We start from the raw sequence: 24,091 nt of genomic DNA on the forward strand, positions 1-24,091 counted from the left end.
TCATTTACAATTGCAACCTGGCCAGGATAAAGCAAAGCAGTTCGACACATACAACGACACAGAGTTACACATGGAGTAAAACAAACATACAGTCAATAATACAGTATAAACATGTCTATATACGATGTGAGCAAATGAGGTGAGATAAGGGAGGTAAAGGCAAAAAAGGCCATGGTGGCAAAGTAAATACAATATAGCAAGTAAAACACTGGAATGGTAGATTTGCAATGGAAGAATGTGCAAAGTAGAAATAAAAAATAACGGGGTGCAAAGGAGCAAAAATAAATAAATAAATTAAATACAGTAGGGAAAGAGGTAGTTGTTTGGGCTAAAATATAGGTGGGCTATGTACAGGTGCAGTAATCTGTGAGCTGCTCTGACAGTTGGTGCTTAAAGCTAGTGAGGGAGATAAGTGTTTCCAGTTTCAGTGCTTTTTGTAGTTCGTTCCAGTCATTGGCAGCAGAGAACTGGAAGGAGAGGCGGCCAAAGAAAGAATTGGTTTTGGGGGTGACAAGAGAGATAATATACCTGCTGGAGCGTGTGCTACAGGTGGGAGATGCTATGGTGACCAGTGAGCAGTTTACATCAAGCGTCGGGGCTCTTAACAAAACTCCCCGGTCAGAAGACACTATTGACACTAAAGCATTTAGAGCCTAAGAATGGGGTAATTAGTTTCCCTGTAGATCAGGGATGGGCAACTTTGATGGGTGTGGTGTGGTGTGGTGTGGTGCCCCCCCCCCCCCCCCCCCCCCCCCCCCCCGCTTGTTCGTTGACATGGGTTGTTGCGCCATCAAGTGGTATAAATATATAGCTAGTAGTTGACCACAAACTTTTCTTGTCACTCACAAAAGCACAACATTTAACTTGGAGTAGGCTATATACTATAGGCAGCTATACCTAATATCAACCACGTTTCCAACGTTTTGCTTAATGAACTGTAAAATGTATTAATTAAAAGGTAATTGGTCTGAATGCTATTTTTTTTAAGAAGAACAATTATCCAGATTGTGTTTCAATGCACACAATTCAATAACAAAAAATCCGTCATGAGACTTTTCTGTTCTATCCTTACAAAGGGACACAAATGTGTTGATATCAATACTCAAAACTATTTCTGTTCAAGTTACATCGCTTCTCATTTGCCGGTTAACCTCTGCGTTCATTGGTAAACCATTATGTCATTCAAAATAACTAGATCAATGATTGGCTAAAAAAGTGACTACTGCTCCTCCCTTCTACTTGCTCTGTGAAGGAATACTTCCGCTAGGCCACCATGCCCTCCGGAAGTTAGTTTGTTTTATTCGGACACAGTCGAAAGCACTGGAGTGAGAGTGAAAGGTGGCCAAACCAAGTAAAAGAAACACATGGTATCCGACGAAGAGCGTGTAAAGAGAGTCTAAACAACTGTCTAGTGTTAGAGGCGCTCCATTGATACAAGAAAATCATTTAGAATTTTCCCCGAACCCCAGTGTCTAACCCCTCAAGTCCTCTGGGGCCAGACGAAGCGAGGCGGGAGGTGATGGAGCCTTCACCGGCAAAGGGGAAACCGCAGGGTCGCCTATTGGTGTCCACGACCCTGGACGCAAAAGATGAGCTTGAGGAGGTAGGTTTACTATATAACATATTATCAATAAGTGATGCTCTATCATACAAACAGCTGTTCAACCATACAGCACGTAAAAAAACATTCACGAATACAAAGACACGGAACCATTTTACAGAATAGCCTCGCCTGCATGTTGCTAGCTATCATTCAGCAAGGCATTTACTAGTCTAGCATGTGTAGGTTTGCAGCACGTATTTGTGCTTTGTTGACGTGGGTTTAAACGATGGGGAATCCAGCTGAATTTAACGTAGCATTTAGTATGCTATTTATGTAAACATATGGATGAGACACGAGCCTATGCACATGCGCAAAGGTCATCATACACATGTCAATACAGTACCTTTTCTGACACTACCCTTGTAGTGATTCTTCCCTCTAAAAAAAAATCTATGGCCTAATCTCCACACCAGATGGGTTAGACATTTTCATACAGTATGTATCCAGCTCAATTGACAGAGGCTTCAACACATTCTGTTGTTTGTCTGCTGTTTCTGTGTGTGTGTGATTTCTCAGACTTTTTTTCTCCTATGGGTGTGAGCCTGCTGTGTTGCTCTGTGGCTTTTTGTGTTTTTTTGTTGTTGTCCATCTGTATGCCCACATTATGTGACTTCTGAATGATTCGGGGCTATCTACGTTTGTGTGTGTATCTGTTTTCGTGGTTAACATTATTTTTTTGTTTTTATCCATCAGCGTTTGGAGAGGTGTGTGGGGATTGTCACTTCGTTGACAAATGGCCTGTCAGAGCGTGAGGCCAACGATGCCATCACAGCTAATGTGAGTCCCTTGCCCTTTCACTAATAGTCCATCACCATGGGATTGGACACTGCATGCTAGAATGTGCAGTTGAGATGTGGCTACTTGCATGTTTGTATTGAGCCTCAGGATCTAATTGAATCTTAATAGAATGTGACTATGGTCAGACGAATCAGAGTTGGCCTTGTAATTGATCCTTTCTCGTAAACATTTTTGCAATGCCATTTGTAAATGTGAGTAGTTAAAGGACGTAGTACATCTGCTTCATAAGCATATTGAGAAGTGTAGGATTATGTACCGTATGCTACCTGTAGGCTCGGCTTTTATGTTGAATTGAATCGGTTCAAGTGACATGAATCCTTGATATTGATAAAGCTTCCAATGTCAACACAATGATAAGCAGGTAGATGCTTATTGTCGGGAATCTTGACCTGGAGGCAGAACTGAGCAATTTCCACTAGATGGTACCTACACACTGAAGAAGGCTGCAATGCCAAAACCTCTGCGTACGCTATCCCTGATGCAGTGAAAACATAAAAAATAAATAAAAAATGAAGTTGGCTTTATGCAACATCTTTTTGAGTGAAGACAGATTACACCTTTTGTTTGTCTGAATTCACAGGTTTTACGCATCAGCCAAGCTTCTGGGAGAGCACATGGTCTGCTTTTGACCAGCTGCAATGTGAAAATGTCTATATGGTCTTATTTAAGGTTAGGGTTAGGCTTTAAGGTTAGTTTTAAAATCATATTTTATGACTTTGTAGCTGTGTCAGATAGTGACCACTTTGCAAAACTGCCACCAGGGCCAGATTCATGACAATAAATGCCAACCTGACCCATTATAATGGAGGCTACAGCCATATCATGTGTAGATTAAGTGGCACGGTAACATTGTCATATTCTCCTCATCCTCCAGGTGTGTAAGGGCCCCCAGCAGCACGAGGAGGTGTGTCTGGGACTCTTCGCTCTGCTGCTCACCGAGCCTCCACAGGCACAGAGGGTAAGGCATTGTTATTACGTTATCCTTATCAGCATTATCATACTTCACATCATTATTATACACATTATCATTTCATATGATTATTGGGGTTGCCAATTCAGTCTAAGATCTCTACCTTCATTATTGCATTTTCAAAATACCCTAGAATAGCTTTATTGTTCGCCGGCAGTCAAAAGCCAATTCTGGGAGACTCCGGGTCAAACCAAGAGGGTCGGAAAGCCCTCATGATCATAGCACCATTGATTGCATTCATTATACACACACCAAACGTTTGAATTAGCTTACATAGTGAGTCTTGTGAGTGGACAAAAAATAGTGTGCTGTTATCCACACTTATGCTCAGCATGTAATTCCAACCCTAATACCTCAAATATTTTAGTCTCCCTGATATGAATGGAATTATACATACTCCACAACCCAATCTGTACATCACATACGCTGCAAACACTTCACAAACGTTCATGCTATACTCTGAAGCTTCACTGTTCTTGTCAATATTGACACATTTTACATTTGTGGCTGCCACGCGAACAGAACACACACACACAGTACAGACACTCATATTTATTACACACACAACACTATAACGGCACACACTGCAGCCTCCAAAACCACTGTGTGTGACCACCAGTATCACACACACTTGATACACATCTCATTTCCTAAACCACCTAACACCAGTATTATAAACACACACCTTCAGACTGTATATGATCAGTATACCTTATGATGACACATCAACATTTCCACCATAAGGTACTATAGAATGGGACAGTTTGGGCCTTTATGAATTACGACTTGGGAAAATCAATAAGAATAATTTCACCATTTTTGAAATAATGTCCCCGAGTGTGGTGTTTAGCCCTACATACTCCAGAGTACACATACCCCTGGAGCTTTGGTTATGAATCCTCTCACCCCTTCTTGTCTCTCTTCCTCTGTATCCGTCTTGTCTCTCTTCCTCTGTATCCGTCTCCCCTCTGCATTCTGACTTTCGCTGTCAATAAAACAATCAAATAAAATAAAAGAATGGTCAACTTCTGTAGTATTCCTGTGGCCTCTCTAAATCCTTGTCACCTGAACATGCTTGTCTGGGTGCTCAGTTTAATTGAATCCACATTACACTATTTATGCAGTAGGCCCTATTGAGGCACAAATCTGTTAATTATCACACTATGTTGTATGGACACTGTACAGTATGTCCATATGCTGCAAAGCAAATTAGCCTTTGGTTATAATAAAGACTTACATATTCTCTACTTTACTATATTGTACTTAAGCAATAAGTCCCGAGGAGGTGTAGTATATGGCCATATATCACAAACCCCCAAGCTGCCTTATTGCTATTATAACCTGGTTACCAACATAATTAGAGCTGTAAAAAATAAATGTTTTGTCATAACCTTGGTATACGGTCTGATATACCACGGCTGTCAGCCAATCAGCATTCAGGGCTCGGCCCACCCAGTTTCTAATCTACTGTATTTGACTTTACTCTCCACAGTGCTACAGAGACCTGACCCTGGTGAATAGGGACGGCATGAACGTGATCCTGATCAAGATCAACCAGATCCTCATGGAGAAGTTCCTCAAGCTGCAGGACGTGTGCCGCACACAGGTCAACAGTTTGTCTCCATGTAGAAAAGGCAGAAACCGTTTCCGTGCTCTCAATACAGTTAGCTTTATTGACACAATACACATGTGGATGTTTTCTAATGAGCAAGTGATTGACTAACGATCTCGCCCTTCTCTCTCCCTTCAGTTGGTGTGGTTGGTGAGGGAGCTGGTGAAGAGTGGCGTGATCGGCGCGGACGGCGTCCTCATGACCCTTATGAAGCAGATCGCAGGTCAGTCCATTCACTATGTGTACTGTTGGTTTCACTGCTTTGAGTAGTGTCTTGTTTCACCGTTCCTCTCGCGTCTAAATTGTGTCAAGATAAAATGGCTTCCTCACCTTTTGTCTGTAGTCTCTGTGTTGGTTTGCTTGATTGAGCATCTCTGGATTTATTTTTTTTCCTGTGTCCAGGAGGAGACATCACCAGTAAGAACCTGTGGCTGGCTGAGAATGTTCTGGACATACTGCTGGATCAAAGGTGTGTTGGAGAGCGATCAACAGGAAACACTCTTTCACTCCATTATTGTCATGCAATAAAAGTCAAACTGGTTCATAAGGCAAAAAACATATCACACACTATTATTATTATTATTATTTTTTTTTTAAATATGTCATGCTTTGAAGTAGGCTCACAATACATGAGAAGGGCTTACCAATAAAAACTGCCAGAAGTGATTTCTGTTGAGTGCTCCAACTCCTTTTTGGCTCATATTAGTACTGTGGGAGTTTTACTTAGTATGCTCTTCTCGGGAATTTGTCATTGTTGTTAAGCACCCCTCCTTTTCTTGGTTCGCTGAAGCGTGAAGGACCGCCTGAACTCTAGGTTTATAACACACTCACACTTTTGGACTCGTTTGGTTTAGCGCACAACAGTCTCTCTGCAAGAACTACAATCATCTCTTGTCTCTTCGTCGTCTCTCAGGGAGTGGGTGCTGAAGAGTGGCATGCTGATAGCCATGTCCGTGTACACCTACCTGCGCCTCATCGTGGACCACGGCACCCCGGCACTGCTGGTCCTCAGACAGAAGGAGGTTGACTTGTGTATCGGCCTGCTCCGAGAGAAGGTAAGGGAGGAGAGGAATGAAGGAGGGAATGATGTAATGGCATACGCGAGGTAAGGAGAAGAGCAATATAGTGATTAAGGGAATGAGGGCGGAGTAGATTTGGAGCGAAGATGCGTATGGAGTCTTGAGGACAGAAGAGAAAGAAGATTTGTGTCGTATCGTATATGCCCATGAACACAGACAAACTTATTATACTGTATCTTGGTTTGACAATGGGGAATTTCCACACAGAAATTCAATAATTGAATGTAATGACATATTCCCCTCTTTCTCTCTCCTCCCCTCATCCCTGTCTAGTTTATGGAGTGTTTTATCATTGGGAGAGACCTGGTGCGCCTGCTGCAGATCGTGGCCCGGATCCCAGAGATGGAGCTACTGTGGAAAGACCTGCTCCACAACCCCCAGGCCCTCAGCCCTCAGTTCACTGGTAAGGGTAAGAGAGTGTCGTTAAGCAGGGGTGGGTCTGTGTGTGTCTGTGTGTGTGTGAGACCCGTGGCTCAGTTCTAACTCTCTCTCTCTCTGGTTCTATAGGTTTGCTGCAGCTCCTGACCGCTCGCACATCCCGCAAGTTCCTGGCTTGTCGCCTCACACCAGACATGGAAACCAAACTGCTCTTCATGACCTCCAGGGTAAACACACACACACACACACACACACACACACACACACACACACACACACACACACACACACACACTACAACACATCTCAGGACAGTACACACACACACACACACTACAACACATCTCAGGACAGTACACACACACACACACACTACAACACATCTCAGGACAGTACACACACACACACTACAACAACACATCTCAGGACAGTACAACACATCTCAGGACACACACACACACACTACAACACACAACACATCTCAGGACAGTACACACACACACACTACAACACATCTCAGGACAGTACACACACACACACACACTACAACACATCTCAGGACAGTACACACACACACACACACACACTACAACACATCTCAGGACAGTACACACACACACACTACAACACATCTCAGGACAGTACACACACACACACTACAACACATCTCAGGACAGTACACACACACACACTACAACACATCTCAGGACAGTACACACACACACACTACAACACATCTCAGGACAGTACACACACACACACTACAACACATCTCAGGACAGTACACACACACACATACAACACATCTCAGGACAGTACACACACACACACACACACACATCTACAACACATCTCAGGAGGACACACATACACACACACACTACAACACAGGACACACACACACACTACAACACATCTCAGGACAGTACACACACACACACACACACACACAGTACAACACACTACAACACATCTCGGGACAGTACACACACACACACTACAACACATCTCGGGACAGTACACACACACACACTACAACACATCTCGGGACAGTACACACACACACACTACAACACATCTCGGGACAGTACACACACACACACTACAACACATCTCGGGACAGTACACACACACACACTACAACACATCTCAGGACAGTACACTACAACACACACAGTACACACACACACACACATCACAACACATCTCGGGACAGTACACACACACACACTACAACACATCTCGGGACAGTACACACACACACACACACACATCTCAGGACTACAACACACACACATACAACACATCTCAGGACAGTACACACACACACACTACAACACATCTCAGGACAGTACACACACACACACTACAACACATCTCGGGACACACACACACACACTACAACACATCTCATCTCAGGACAGTACACACACACACACACACACTACAACACATCTCGGGACAGTACACACACACACACTACAACACATCTCGGGACAGTACACACACACACACACTACAACACATCTCGGGACAGTACACACACACACACACTACAACACATCTCGGGACAGTACACACACACACACACTACAACACATATCGGGACAGTACACACACACTACAACACGGTACACACACACTACAACACATTTCAGGAAGGTACACACACACACACACACTACAACACGTCTCAGGACGGTACACACACAAAGTACATGCACATACACATTCCTTTATGCCTATCCTCTCCCTGTAGGTGCGATTTGGCCAGCAGAAGCGCTACCAGGACTGGTTCCAGAGACAGTACCTGTCCACGGCAGAGAGCCAGTCGCTGCGCTGTGACCTGATTCGCTACATCTGCGGCGTGGTGCACCCATCCAATGAGGTGCTGAGCTCTGACATCCTGCCCCGCTGGGCTATCATTGGCTGGCTGCTCACCACCTGCACGGTAAGGGGCAGGGCAAAGATTGGTTATAACGTTAAGGCACATTAATGCAAAGATGGGTAATGATTTATTGTATAGTATGCCCAAGATTATTTTCTGTCTAATGTTAATCTAGTAAACAATAAAGCTTTTTGAATTTACCTCGTATTTACAACTATTTACCTGGATTTTACCCATACAGATAATTGTAAAATAGTAATTACATTGAAATATTTAAATGTTTTATTACTTGCGTCTTTAGTCTAACGTGGCGGCCTCGAATGCCAAGCTTGCCCTGTTCTACGACTGGCTCTTCTTCAGCCCAGAGAAGGACAGCATCATGAACATAGGTAAGACGGGGGAACAGAAACCACTACCTGTATCTCTTTGTGTGTAGAGTAAGGGACCAATGTGCTCAGCTAAATGTTTAGAAGTAGGGAAAACATGCGGGTGTTGGGTTCGTGGTATATTAGAATAACGAGTAAACTGGAACAGAGGTTACAGGATGGACGCATTTCTGCTATCACCTTCTCTATCCGCCACAGTATGCACTTTTGTCTCTTTCTCTTTTCATGGTTGACCCATCCGTTCTCTCTTCCCCCTCCCTCTCTCAGAGCCAGCCATCTTAGTGATGCACCACTCCATGAAACCTCATCCAGCCATCACTGCCACTCTCCTGGACTTCATGTGTCGGGTGAGTGGGTGCACACATTACACAACAGAGCTCATTCAGATCACTTAATTGTGGTGAATGTACCACTTTTTTAGCTATTCAAAGTGGAATAGACTTTATTGACATGTGCTTCAATGCTCAGTGTGTTAGCAAAGCATTAGAGAGCGAAGAGATGTTTTGACATTTCCTGCCGTATTCACTAGAGGTCGACCGATTAATCGGAATGGCCGATTAATTAGGGCCGATTTCAAGTTTTCATAGCAATCGGTAATCAGCATTTTTGGACACCGATCATGGCCGATTGCATTACACTCCACGAGGAGACTGCGTGGCAGGCTGACTACCTGTTATGCGAGTGCAGCAAGGAGCCAAGGTAAGATGCTAGCTAGCATTCAACTTATCTTATGAAAAACAATCAATCTTAATAACATAATCACTAGTTAACTACACATGGTTGAAGATATTACTAGTTTATCGAGCTTGTCCTGCGTTACATATAATCGACGCGGTGCCTGTTAATTTATCATTGAATCACAGCCTACTTCGCCAAATGGGTGATTTAACAAGCGCATTTGCAAAAAAAGCACTGTCGTTGCACCAATGTGTACCTAACCATAAACATCAATTCCTTTCTTAAAATCAATACACAAGTATATATTTTTAAACCTGCATATTTAGTTAATATTGCCTGCTAACGTTAATTTATTTTAACTAGGGAAATTGTGTCACTTCTCTAACGTTCTGTGCAACAGAGTCGGGGTATATGCAGCAGTTTGGGCCGCCTGGCTCGTTGCGAACTCTGTGAAGACCATTTCTTCCTCACAAAGACAGCCAACTTCGCCAAACGGGGAATGATTTAACAAATGCACATTTGCGAAAAAAGCACAATCGTTACACGAATGTACCTAACCATAAATATCAATGTCTTTCTTAAAATCAATACACAGAAGTATATTTTTTTAAACCTGCATATTTAGTTTTTTTAAATTCATGTTAGCAGGCAATATTAAACTAGGAAAATTGTGTCACTTCTCTTGCCTTCATTGAACGCAGAGTCAGAGTATATGCAACAGTTTGGGCCACATGGCTCGTTGCAACCTAATTTGCCAGAATTTTACGTAATTAGGACATAACATTGAAGGTTGTGCAATGTAACAGCAATATTTAGACTTAGGGATGCCACCCATTAGATAAAATACAGAACGGTTCCATATTTCACTGACAGAATAAATGTTTTGTTTTCGAAATGATAGTTTCCGGATTTGACCATATTAATGACCTACAGCTCGTATTTCTGTGTGTTTATTATATTATAATTAAGTATATGATTTGATAGAGCAGTCTGACTGAGCGGTAGTAGGCAGCAGCATGCTCGTAAGCATTCATTCAAACAGCACTTTCCTGCGTTTGACAGCAGCTCTTCGCAATGCTTCAAGCATTGTGCTGTTTATGACTTCAAGCCTATCAACTCACGAGATTAGGCTGGCAATACTAAAGTACCTATTAGAACATCCAATAGTTAAAGGTATAGGAAATACAAATGGTATAGAGAGAAATAGTCCTATAATAACTACAACCTAAAACGTCTTACCTGGGAATATTGAAGACTCATGTTAAAAGGAACCACCAGCTTTCATATGTTCTCATGTTCTGAGCAAGGAACTTTTACATGGCACATATTGCACTTTTACTTTCTTCTCCAACACATTGTTTTTGCATTATTTAAACCAAATTGAACATGTTTCATTTATTTGAGACTAAATTGATTTTATTGATGTATTATATTAAGTTAAAATAAAAGTGTTCATTGTTCATTCAGTATTGTTGTAATTGTCATTATTACAAATATATATGTAAAAATCGTCCGTTTAATCGGTATCGTCCTTTTTTGGTCCTCCAATAATCGGTATCGGCGTTGAAAAATCATAATCGGTTGACCTCTAGTATTCACCCGTTTTGTCTGAGTTGGGAAGCGAGTGGTACATTTACAGCAGTGAGGAAGTTTAATAATACCTTGCATTGGTGTTAGTTGTGCCATGCTTTAGAGAAGTTGTGGTATTTTGGCGTTCGCGCAGATGCTTGACTCATCTAAAAAAAAATACTCTCTCTTGCCTTCAACTGATCCTACTCTGTTTTGCTCTCTTCCCCCCCTCCTCTTTCTCCCTCACAGATCATCCCTCACTTTTTCCCCCCTCTGGAGGGGCAGGTGCGGCAGGGTGTCTTCAACTCTCTCACCTTCATCATGGAGAAAAGAGTACTGGCGTGAGTCATTCTCTCTCACTCGCACACATTCATGCACCCACCACCACCAGCCATCATGGGATATATTTGACCTTGGACACAGTTGTACATAAAAAAACATATAACATAATATATATTAACATATATATTTAAATTGAACCTCTGCAGATTTAACATTTTTGATCAAGTAATTTTGGTATCATCAGTGATTTGATTTTATTACATTTTATGTCAGTGAATCTTTATCGCCCTTATTTTAACCCCCTAATCGGTCTGTATTTTCCTCCCACAGTCATCTAGCTCCTCTGTTTGACAACCCCAAACTGGATCGGGAGCTGCGCTCCATGCTGAGGGAACGCTTCGCTGAGTTCTGCAGTTCCCCCTCACCCCCTACTGAGGGAAGGGATGAAGGTGCAAATGAAAGTAATTCAACTTTTATTTGTTAACATGAATGAATGAAGGAACACTGTTGGTGGTCCTTGAAGATGAGTTTCTTTACAAGGCTCACTACAGTTACTTCTCTTCAACCATCCTCCCCCAGACATGCACAATAACACCCAAAGACATTTGATGGAGGGATTTGGAAAGAAGCAACCTTTTTCAATCATGCTTCATGGTGTAATGTGTAATGTGTAGAGTTGAAACTAGCCTATTTCGAGTAACAGTAGGGAAACTAGGGAAGCCCTAGTCCAAGAGCAGAGGCTGCTATGTGTCAACTGGAAGTGGCTTGGGATAAACGTGTCGGCTGAATGTTCCATCTAGAAAAGGAACCCTAAACTAGAGCATGAAAGTAAAGTGTTTTCAATTCAATACGACTTTATTGAATTGCGTTGAGGTGCAACTAACAGTTAACTTAAATTGTCCCCGTTTGGATGATTCAATTTTGAATTAGGTTAACCAGGAAAATAATATGCAGGTGTTTTAAATGTGTATGCATTACACTGTTATTCCAGTGTTGCCTTTATTTGAGAACCTCCTGTGTTTGCTTGCCGCTACTTTACAATGTTGTCTGATCACCTTTTGCTCCTCAGTGAAAATGGAGGAGTCTGTTTCCTTGGAGATGGACAATCATGTTCTGCTTGACAAGGAGGATGGTTGCTACGACAACACGGAGGCTGCCTTCAGCGACGATGAGGAGGAGGTTAACAACAAGGGTGAGGGTAAGGAAGGACACATTTTATTACTCCACTCAACACAGATACCAGATAATATGTTAGAACCATGTTAACGTTGAACTACACCAGACTCAACACTTAAATGGGTACAATATATTCTGCTGCATTTTATACCAAATGAGCATTATCTAGCTTGCTCCCAAATCTGTCTGTCCTTGCCAACTCCTATGGGTGACAATGACCATAGGAGTTGGATAGACAACACAAACAGATCTGGGACCAGGCCTATCACTAGCATCATCTCAACTCAGATTATCACCCCGTTAGATTTATTTTGCCTTCGATAGATGAAGCCCTCTTTTAACATAGATGAACCTTAATGCCTTAACACTGAGTTTTATCTTAGATGAAGCCAAATCAGAAACTTGCATTTGAAAAACAATTTCGAAACTCATAATCCAATTCAAAAGACTGGAAACATATTAGGGCCTCACTCTCACTCTGCTTCGTACTCATCCACATCAAGTCATTGGCTGACCTCTCATTTTGGTTATGACAGGCAATAAAAAGCGGGAGTTCAGATTCCACCCAATCAAAGAGGCCGTCATTGAGGAGCCCGCTGACATCACTCCCTACGTGGATCAGTTGGACGACACAATGAAGGAGAAGGTGTTGCAGTTACAGAAAGGAAGGTTAGTAGAGTGGATGTGACTGGACTCTCACAGCGGGACATTTATTTGTCTTAACAAACACACTCACTAAGTTAAATTCAATTAGCCTTATTGGCATAAGACATATGCCAAAGCCAACATCAGTGAACGTGACAAGAGTTGGAGAAGTTCCTAAAAATTGTCAAAGACCCCAGCCACCCCAGTCGTAGACTGTTCTCTCTACTACCGCATGGCAAGCGGTACCGGAGTGCCAAGTCTAGGACAAAAAGGCTTCTCAACAGTTTTTACCCCCAAGCCATAAGACTCCTGAACAGGTAATCAAATGGCTACCCGGACTATTTGCATTGTGTGCCTCCCCCCAACCCCTCTTTTTACGCTGCTGCTACTCTGTTTATCATATATGCATAGTCACTTTAACTATACATTCATGTACATGCTACCTCAATTGGCCCGACCAACCAGTGCTCCCGCACATTGGCTAACTGTGCATTCTGCATTGTGTCCCACCACCCGCCAACCCCTCTTTTACACTATTGCTACTCTCTGTTCATCATATATGCATAGTCACTTTAACCATACCTACATGTACATACTACCTCAATCAGCCTGACTAACCGGTGTCTGTATGTAGCCTCGCTACTGTATATAGCCTATCTTTTTACTGTTGTTTTATTTCTTTACTTACCTATTGTTCACCTAATACCTTTTTTGCACTATTGGTTAGGGCCTGTAAGTAAGCATTTCACTAAGGTCTACCTACACGTGTTGTATTTGGCGCACGTGACAAATAAACTTTGATTTGATTTGATCGCTGCTTTACCCATTTCACAGTGGTAACATGTAGATCTGTAAGGATTGGAGAGATGTTGACAATAATGCCATTAGCTCCGCTCCTCTGCCTAGCTCACGAGTAGGTTGGCTGCTTTCGGCCATTTTGCTTCCTTTGATTTGGAGAGCCACTTTCATACTTCATCTCTCAGCCCCCTCCCCCATCACTCACCCATTCACTCCCATTGCTGTCAAGTGTTCTCATTGCTGATTGCAACAACATTACTGATTGCAGCAGAGGACATCTTAATCGAAATGGGCTCTTCAATAATTATTTCCTTTCCCCATCTCTCCAACAGTGACACAGAGGCACATTGTGAAGTCATGCAGGAGATAGTGGACCTGGTCCTGGAGGTGAGTCAGCAAGAAAATATACAACAGTGGTTAAATACAGATATTTATTTGGGTAATCGTATATCTTGTGGGGGAAATGGGAATTCTCTGTGGTTTATTGATGTCCCCTTTCTGTCTCTCCTCCCTCCCTCGTCTCGCATGCTCTCTCTCTCTCTCAGGAGGACTTTGACTCAGAGCAGATGTCCACTCTGGCCTCCTGTCTGGCTGAGCTCTTCAAGGGCCACTTCAGAGGAGACGTACTGCCTGACGACATCACAGAAGAGTAAGTTAATGTGCGCCTTCTGATGGCGTCAACATGGCCTGGTTAGGGGGTAAGACTGTCTGTGCCGTGCATTTGTGTATACATGCGAAAAAAGACGAAGTCTATAGAATATTAACTTTGTTGTGTGTTCCCAGGTCGCTGGAGGAGTCTGTGTGTAAACCTGTGTGCCTGGTGTTCAGGAACCTGTGTCAGATGCAAGAGGACAACAGTGGCTTCTCAGTGCTGCTGGAGATGCTGGCGGAGCTCTACCAGAAACAGCCCAAGATCGGCTATCACCTGCTTTACTACCTCAGGGCCAGGTGAAGGGACTGGGTCCACCACACTACTTAGCATTGGCAAGGAAAGGGAGCCCTTGGTTTCAGGGAAGCTGAGGGAGTAGTGGGTTAGATATTTTGCTGTTCGCTAGAAATGATTGTTACAACCGTCCACTGTTTTAGTTTCTCTAATGCTGCTGGTAACGTTCTTTCTACATTGATAAATCAGTCAATGGAGACATGAGCCTGGACACATTTTTGCCCTCGCACTGCTCTGTTGGTTTAACAGCACTTGATCTAACGTTGTTGTACCATTGTTGCAGCATAGCTGTAACCTAGTTCTAACGTTGTTGTAACATTGTCTCCCACCACAGTAAAGCAGCGATGGGGAAGATGAGTCTGTACGAGTCGTTTGCCCAGGCCACAGCGCTGGGAGACCTGCACACCTGTCTCATGATGGACATGAAGGCCTGCCAGGAGGACGACATCAGGCTGCTCTGCTATCTCACACCATCCATCTACACCGAGGTACACACAAACTTCTTCTACGCCGAGGTACACACAAACCTCTTCTACGCCGAGGTACACACAAACTTCTTCTATGCCGAGGTACACACAAACTTCTTCTACGCCGAGGTACACACAAACTTCTTCTACGCCGAGGTACACACAAACTTCTTCTACGCCGAGGTACACACAAACTTCTTCTACGCCGAGGTACACACAAACTTCTTCTACGCCGAGGTACACACAAACTTCTTCTACGCCGAGGTACACACAAACTTCTTCTACGCCGAGGTACACACAAACTTCTTCTACGCCGAGGTACACACAAACTTCTTCTACGCCGAGGTACACACAAACTTCTTCTACGCCGAGGTACACACAAACTTCTTCTACGCCGAGGTACACACAAACTTCTTCTACGCCGAGGTACACACAAACTTCTTCTACGCCGAGGTACACACAAACTTCTTCTACGCCGAGGTACACACAAACTTCTTCTACGCCGAGGTACACACAAACTTATACACTGAGGTACACACAAACTTCATCTACGCCGAGGTACACACAAACTTCATCTACGCCGAGGTACACACAAACACCGTCTACGCCGAGGTGCGTACACACACAGAGACAACATCTACAGTGCATTGAGAAAGTATTCACACCCCTTGACTTTTTCCACATTTTGTTGTGTTAGATTGAATTTTAAATGGATCAAATTGAGATGTTGTGTCACTGATCTCCACACAATACGCCATAATGTCAAAGTGGAATCATGGTTTTAGAAATGTTTACAAATGAATTACAAATGAAAAGTTGAAATGTCTTGACTCAATAAGTATTTTGTTATGGCAAGCCTAAATAAGTTCAGGTGTAAAAATATTGTACAATCCAGGTGTGCAACGCTCTTAGAGACTTGTAATCGCTGCCAAAGGTGATTTTAACATGTATTGACTCGGGGTTGAATACCTATAATCACGATGAAGTAGTGTTTTATTTTCCATTAAAAAAATGTACAATGTTAGGAATTTTTTTCCACTTTATGTAGATTGTTTTAGTCCTACTTTGTAACACAACAAAATGTGGGAAAGGTCAAGGGTGTGAGTACTGAAGGCACTGTTACACTGTTTATATCTCCCTCCTCTCTCTGTAGTTCCCAGATGAGACATTGCGCAGTGGAGAGCTACTCAACATGATTGTAGCAGTCATCGATTCAACACAGGTAATTTAACCACAGACACACAAATATACAGTACTGCATAGTATTTTTCTCCTTCAACCCTCCCATTCCACCCCCCCCAACTATTTTTTTCTCTTTCAGCTTCAGGAGCTGATGTGTCACGTGATGATTGGCAATCTGGTGATGTTCCGCAAGGACTCTGTCCTCAATATCCTCAGTGAGTCACATATAACATCAGACACACACACACACACACCAAAAGCACACACAGACAGAGAAAAGCAGATTCATAGTGCATGTGTATGAACTGTGTGCTTGTCTCACTTTAAGAAATATTGTCTCTGCCCTACAGTCCAGTCTCTGGAATGGGAGACGTTTGAGCAGTACAGTGCCTGGCAGCTCTTCCTGGCCCACAGCATTCCACTGGAGACCATTATCCCCATCCTGCAGCACCTCAAGTACAAAGGTGAGATACACTGCTCTCCGCTATTAGCTAAATCGCTAAGACCGTTGACCCCTTCAACAGTGCCCTTGTCGTCTTTTGTTTGGTACACATCCCTGCGTCCCCACCGTCACACAATTACTGTTTATGCAATCCAAAAATGTTCCATTATTAGTTGCATTCTGGGTCAGGTGGGTGTCATTTGAAAGCCTATTCTATTGCCAACATGGCTATCAAAGTTGTAAAATATGGTCTTACAGTGTTAGGCTTTCAAAAGGCGGAGTGTAATTAAGACAGAGTGTAATTCTGGTGCGCATAGAATTAAGTTGTGACTGCATTCAAGTGCATGTTCTGTGGCTAATTTTCTTCACGAATACAACAAAGGCTCATTCTGTTCAGGACAACCCAGGGTAGAACACATGTCACCCTGTGAATCAAACATAGCGATTGTAAACGTTGATACTGTAAATTACATTTGTTTTCAAATATGGAAATGTGAAGTGCCAATTTGGACTTAAAGGTGCATTTCCCTCACTCAGACAACACATAGCGAAAAGTAGCCCATTTGGGGGCGGGAGGGCGCATCTTTTGTACTCAAGTTTACAACCGTTGTCAGTCAAAACACACAGCGCTGGGAAGTGGAGAACCTGTGTTCTGACATCCATGTATAGCATGCTGACTGTACAGCTTCTGCATTATAAATTAGGCTCTCTCAATGACAAAATGTGAATATTTGGGCTGGGTATGCTATTGACCTTCACTAAAATGAGTTAATGGTTCTACACTGTTCTTTCCTGGTATTACCACTGGCATAATATTCTTACGTTGTACCTCTTCCTGTCCAGAACACCCAGAAGCACTCTCCTGTTTGCTGTTGCAACTACGCAGGGAAAAGTAAGCTATATTTACAGGTACATACTGTATCTCTGCAGTGGCATCGGTACTGATCCCTGTGGTGCTCCTTCCCCCTTTAGACCCAGTGGTGAGATGGTGAAGATGGTGCTGAGTCGGCCCTGCCATCCGGAGGACCAGTTCACCACCAGTATCCTGCGCCACTGGGCGGCCAAGCACGACGACGTCCTGGGGGAACATATCAAGGCCCTGCTCATCAAGAACAACAACATGCCACGCAAACGCCAGAGGTGACTACGAGTCCACTGCTTTCACTTTTTAACGAGATGGAGTTTTTACCTTAATCTTAATAGTTTTCTTTACCTCCAGAGAAGGTCTTTGATGACTTGTTACATCAATCCACTGTTTGGATATTGCTAATGTCGGCATCCAATTGGTTCACGCTTCATAAACGCATAGCTCACACACATACTTCAATTCAAGTTATAGCACAACAATATCAGTCCAGAAGATCTGTGTTCGACTCAGTTCTGTCTAAAGATTTTTCATTCTGTTTCCAACGATTTGAAGTCCCAAGTTTTCATACTCGCATTCCATGCATTGTTTACTTCACAGTGCTTTCTGTATCTCTCGGGGGTAAGAAAAACCATTGATTGGTGTGAAAGTCCAGAAATTTGTAACTGAAGAGACACACGTGGGTTTAAAGGCTTCAGCGTTGTGTTCTAATGGTCCTGTTCATTGAGCTTTTGTTGGTTTTGACTGCACTGCAGATAGCCTGTCTGATCACCCATGGTCTTGGTTATTAGTTGAATCAGTCTTTAAATGCTGGGCTTGAACAAAAGCCTGCACACTGTGTTGGTGACTGATAGGTTAAAGCCTGGTAACAAGAGTAAGAGGAAAGACTGTTATTGTCTGTGTGTGTCTCCCAGTCTGCGCAGCTCCAGCAGTAAACTGGCCCAGCTGACCCTGGAACAGATCCTGGAGCACATGGACAACCTGAGGCTTAACCTCAGCAACACCAAGAACAGCTGTGAGACATACACACACTGTTTTACTATTCTAAAACACACACATCTGTCCTGCAATAGCAGCAAACTAACACCACATTATACACCAACCTCAGTGTCCCCCAAATACGCCTCTAACCCAGTGAACTCTGACCCTACTCTGTCTGTGGGTCCCCAGTCTTCACACAGACTCCCATCCTGCAGGCACTGCAGCATGTCCAGGCCAGCTGTGACGAGGCCCACAAGATGAGGTGAGACCCCAGACTCTCTCACTGTCCTCGGGGGATCATTTCAAGCTACTATGACTGCACTGAGATACTCTGTATTTTTATTACACACAGTTTCCTAGGCGTGTCTTATAGCGGCTTAACAGTATGACAGGATTGTGAATGTGTCCCTCCGTTCTGTCTCCGCCTCAGATTCAGCGACCTCTTTTCATTGGCCGAAGAGTACGAAGAGCCCTCCTCCAAGCCTCCCAAGTCACGGCGCAAGGCCCCCGCCTCCTCCCCGCGGTCGCGTAAGGGAGCGGTCACCCCTGTGAGCAACGAGGAAGAGAGCGCGTCTAGCAGTGCCTCGGTAGGTCTTCCTACGGCAACTTCCTTTTTATATCCTGTTTAGAAGCTGCGTTAAGATGAGCCTTACATAGCCCCATACTCTTGTACACTCCAGAACCAGGATTAGATTTAGGTTTTGTTAATTGCTAATTAACAGAATAACTATTTTGTGCCTCCCTCAGCTGTCACTATAATTTGTTTTATTTTAAGCTTTCCTGGTTTCAGAAGCTATTTCTGTCTCCACTTGTTCCTTCAACCTCTTTTTTATTTCCACCCCTACTCCAGGAGGAAGAGGACTCCAAACCCAAAGCCCCCAAGAGGAAGAGGAAAGGCTCATCTGCGGTGGCCTCGGACAGCGACTGACAGCCCCACAACCAACCTGCTCCCACCGGTCATAGTGACATCCCTGTAGACAGGACCATCAGCCAACCAGCTTCTCCAAACCACTGAGGAAACCCCGCCCCCAGAGACACTCAACAAGAGGGGTCGGAGCTCCTCCGCGTGGACTCTAGTGCTACTGGCCGGAGCCATGGAGACACTCAACCTCACCTCTCACTGGTCATTGGCTGCTTTGTGTCAGTTGGTCTGGCTGGATTGGTCAGGGGGAGCATTCCGAGGGGAAATGCCAGTCGCTGTGGCACAGACTGACAGGAGTACTGTTATGAGAGGGATATCTATATCCTTGAGGAAAGGATTACATGACTAGACTGGATGTTTGGGGGGTAAATGTGTTGCTCTATTGTCACTTAGTTGTCCGCCTATCACACTGCACTTAGAGACATCAGACAAAGCATTTTATAAGCCATGACCATGATGACCGACCAACCAACCAGCAAGACCATCCAGTCCAGGCGATTTTAACAGAGGCACGTGTCAAAGATTGAAGTGATTCCTACCATTTTGGGGGAAGGGGGGGGGGGGTGCGAGAGTTGTTGAAGTAAGGAGAAAGTCACCTTTGTCCCAATCCCATAGAGAGAATTTTTCCTGCCCCACATCTGAAAAACTCAACATGCCTGTTCACCCTTCATTTCTGATTGGCAAGAAGCGAGACCATGGACACGCTCTCATTGGATCATTTTAACCACAGATGGTTGGACTGTATGCGAGGTCAGAAATAAAAACTGTATGAATGGAGGAGCCAGATGTAGTTGCTGAACTTTTTAATGGAAATGTCTTTCTACTGAACTATTTTCATAAAAGATCATAACAATTAAAAAAAGGGCTACAAAAAAATAGAACCAAGTGGTGGAAACAGTCTTATGTTATGTGTTTGAATGTTGTTTTCACACAAGTCAGTTGTAACACTACCCAGAACAGAGAGACTGTCAGAGTGCTGCAATGAATGAGTAACCAAGTGTATCGATAGCTATGGCGTTTTATTCTCCTTAGCAGCTCGTCTATTTTAATTGAGTAATATTTTGCTTTCTGGTCATAGTAACATGAATTTGAAATCTTTCTGGAGCTTTGACTTTCCAACCTGAATGACGTCATGATTAGACCGTTTTCTTTCGAATGCACGGTAACAGATGCAGGTACCATCAGTCCAGTCAATTTATGCTCAGCTGTGCCTCGCAAGTGCTGCACCAAAGAAGCTATTTCGTTAAAGGTCGAGTTTTGAAATTGTCTGAGAATAACATTGGCAGACCTGGCATTTAGCCAATATGTTTTGACTGTGAAAGTGATGTTGACTCAAAAGGTTGGTTACCACTGCTTTAACAGATTCAAATCCAAAGAACTAGGTCAAAAATACATGTTTCCACTGATAGACTTAATTGATTGAAATTCATATTTTTTAGTCAAGTAAGAACATGCTTATTTACAAGTTTCTATCGAGTTGTTATTCCTTACGTACATCAAAGCACACGTTGAGATGAATGTGAATGTACAAGATTTACTGAAGTGATAATGCCTGAGAAGGCGGTGTTTGGAGGATGTATTGGCACGGGTGTTGTAAGGCCCTGTGAGACAAAGTCGAGACTGAGAAATGCTGCCTGCCTCATCCCAACTCCTACACATTCCTGACTATGGGACAGTTGGAGATTGTTACGCACGCCTCTGAAGAGGGAACGCAACACCCTGCTACAACTCAACTCTCCGTGAAGCGAAAGAGGTATGGACTGTAGGTGTGAGTAGGGATGACAAAAGGCAGAGAATTTACCATTTACTAGGAATTTATTCCGTCACATGTTAATATGGGGAAAAGGGGCTGGACGGAACCAAAGCAAAGAAAGCAAATATCAAAGCCCCCTCACCTACCTGCCACTAATGGTCCACCCAGGTCTTACTTAGTGTGCCTAGACAGTGAATATACTATGGGTATATGTATGCCTGCGGGCCTCTTGCCTAAGCACTCCCTAGGTGCCTTCTCCTTACCCCCTGGGAACAAATGAAACAGCATATTATTAACAATGTCACAAACACACTGAGAAACACATCAAATAGGCTCTGACTGAGCAACAAACTCACACAGAACATACCAAAGCTGCGCCCATCTACAACTAACCGTCTACAACTCCCCTGGGGTGGCAGGGTAGCCTAGTGGTTAGAGCGTTGGACTAGTAACCAAAAGGTTGCAAGTTCGAATCCCTGAGCTGACAAGGTACAAATCTGTCGTTCTGCTCCTGGACAGGCAGTTAACCCACTGTTCCTAGGCTGTCATTGAAAATAAGAATTTGTTCTTAACTGACTTGCCTAGTAAAGGTTAAAAAAACATGTTATCAGCCTTCTCTCAGGAATCATCTCTCTTCTGAACAGAACACTGGCTTTTAATTTAGCTTCAGAAGGATTGGGTAATTGACGACGAGGGGGCGGGTCAGCTCCAATTAGCCATGGAGTCGACCAATCAGCTGCTTGGGGGATTTCAGGAAGCCATCCTGAAACACACATAAACCACAACCCAGAAACAGGGGGAAAGTAACAGAGATAGAATTTGAATATTGAAACTTCCCTGGCAAATGTCGGAGAGACAGACAGCAATGTTCATACAGATCTCTGCTGTCGAAAACTAAATGTTAGTCTTAAAGAAATGTGAGATGTCTAGATGCTTCTTAGAGCGGAGATCAAGATTATATCTTCCCTGCCTGAGACAGTGGATTGCACAGTCAGATGGAACAGAGTAAATAGGCATTTTAACATGGTACGTTTAGCTGGTGGATACTTGTGGAATATACTGTACACCGGCTGTGATGCGCGTATAACCAATTAGCATTCAGGATTGGACCCACCCGTTATATGATATACTAAAGATCACATCTTAAATCACAAAATGCAATAATTGCACAGGCTTAAAAGAACATAATGAAGCATATCTCTAGTAAGGCAACATCAATCACAATTTACACAGAGGAGAGCTATCTTTATATTTCCAGAACCCAGGACAGAGGGTCTTAGTGAATGTTGTCTGGCCTCTGGAGGAGAGGCATTGTGTCAGAGATTCAGAGAACAGAGAACCTGCTATGTGATCGGGTTCTACTCTAGAGGACCGAGGGCCATGATACTTTCATCTCAACAATGTATCTGAAACAATAACCACCTTGATGACAGTGGAAACTCCAGGACGTGTCATTGCATCCTATTACTGAGTCATTACCACCTGTTTTTCTGATGCCTTCATATGAGACTGCTATATACACCCGGCCTACTCTTCTCTACCTCCCGGTAACAGCTTCCACCTTTGTCACCAGAGAGCGGTTTTCATATGCTGTGGAATATGAAGACCTGGGAGAAGAGCCGAGCAGGGAGTTAAAACAATACGTTCAGTCAGTTATTGTGTCAACCCGGTCTTTAATTATAGCAGAGATCAAATGGGAGACATAGCAGGAGGCAGATAGCAACCCAGTATTTGACTAGTGTCTGTGGCGGCTCCGCCGGGCTGAACGCCGTACCTGGACTGGGCATCGGCGCAGAGGAATGCTCCACGCCTAGGAGCGGGACTGGGCATCGGTGCAGAGGAATGCTCCGGTCTAGGAGCGGGACTGGGGAGGCGCACTGGAGGCCGGGTGCGGGGAGCCGGCACGGGTGGCACGCACTTCAGGGAGGGTGCGGAGATCTGGCACAGGACGTACCGGACTGGGGAGGCACATTGGAGAACTGGTGCGTGGAGCCGGCACAGGTTGTACCAGACTGGTAACACACTCTTCAGGGCCAATGCGGTGCTGAACACACCAAACCAACACAACATCTCTCTCTCCTCTCTCTCAACTTTTCAATTGCCTCCCTGACGGTCTCTGGCTCTTCAGGGCGAGTGCGGGGAACCGGCACAGGATGTACCGAGCTGGGGAGGCGCACTGGAGATCTGGTGCGTGGGCCGGCACAGATGGCACCAGACTGATGACCCGCTCTTCAGCCCGCCTGCACTGCAGCCTACTCCTAGCTAACCCCTCTCTCCGGTATCCTTCCTCACATTGTTCCATCGACTCCCAGGTGGGCTCTGGCACTCCCCTCGGCCCAACCGACCACCCCTCGTGCCCCCTCCCAAAATATCTTGGGGTTCCTGTGGCCGCAGTCCACGGTGTCGTCGCTGTCCCCCTATGCTCCTTGGTGACTCCCACCAAGGAAGGGTCTCGTGTCCTCCCATTATCTCCTCCCAAATCCAACTCACTTTATTCTCCACCGCACGCTGCTTGGTCCTTTCACTGGAATGGTAGATCGGCAGAAGATGAATGTGCAAGTAGAGATACTGGGGTGCAAATGAGCAAGATAAATAAATAAACACAGTATGGGGATGAGGTAGGTAGATAGATGGGCTGTTTACAGATGGGCTATGTACAGGTGCAGTGATCTGT

General features: G+C 44.1%; 1 protein-coding gene across 4 annotated transcripts; it reads left to right on the forward strand.

Annotated features, from left to right (window-relative positions):
- Window positions 1-1,277: 1,277 nt before the first annotated feature.
- Window positions 1,278-20,545, forward strand: LOC135549904 (integrator complex subunit 3-like). 4 transcript variants are annotated; one of them, XM_064980280.1, is made up of 29 exons: window positions 1,278-1,603; window positions 2,297-2,380; window positions 3,276-3,359; window positions 4,864-4,977; window positions 5,122-5,206; window positions 5,386-5,452; window positions 5,897-6,038; window positions 6,336-6,471; window positions 6,570-6,667; window positions 8,200-8,391; window positions 8,630-8,717; window positions 8,982-9,061; window positions 11,211-11,302; window positions 11,574-11,704; window positions 12,313-12,441; window positions 12,956-13,088; window positions 14,195-14,249; window positions 14,408-14,511; window positions 14,646-14,810; window positions 15,140-15,293; window positions 16,426-16,494; window positions 16,594-16,669; window positions 16,805-16,918; window positions 17,740-17,788; window positions 17,869-18,036; window positions 18,676-18,776; window positions 18,932-19,004; window positions 19,173-19,329; window positions 19,593-20,545. In XM_064980280.1, exons 1-29 carry the CDS (start codon window positions 1,520-1,522, stop codon window positions 19,668-19,670), a joined length of 3,102 nt encoding a protein of 1,033 aa, XP_064836352.1. In that variant the 5' UTR covers window positions 1,278-1,519; the 3' UTR covers window positions 19,671-20,545. The 4 variants fall into 4 exon arrangements, with proteins under 4 accessions (XP_064836352.1, XP_064836354.1, XP_064836353.1 ...); XM_064980282.1 differs by having other exon boundaries at window positions 11,574-11,692; XM_064980281.1 differs by having other exon boundaries at window positions 6,336-6,465.
- Window positions 20,546-24,091: the final 3,546 nt, after the last annotated feature.

Source organism: Oncorhynchus masou, chromosome 12 (assembly GCF_036934945.1).
Source record: "Oncorhynchus masou masou isolate Uvic2021 chromosome 12, UVic_Omas_1.1, whole genome shotgun sequence".
Lineage (NCBI taxonomy): Eukaryota > Metazoa > Chordata > Actinopteri > Salmoniformes > Salmonidae > Oncorhynchus > Oncorhynchus masou.

Excerpts from the sequence above, each read along its gene's own strand:
- LOC135549904 (XM_064980280.1), top strand. The coding sequence starts at position 1,520 with ATGGAGCCTTCACCGGCAAAGGGGAAACCGCAGGGTCGCCTATTGGTG. Across the intron at positions 14,512-14,645 it reads CCTGACGACATCACAGAAGA|GTCGCTGGAGGAGTCTGTGT; the intron begins GTAAGTTAATGT and ends GTGTGTTCCCAG. Across the intron at positions 16,495-16,593 it reads CAGTCATCGATTCAACACAG|CTTCAGGAGCTGATGTGTCA; the intron begins GTAATTTAACCA and ends TTTCTCTTTCAG.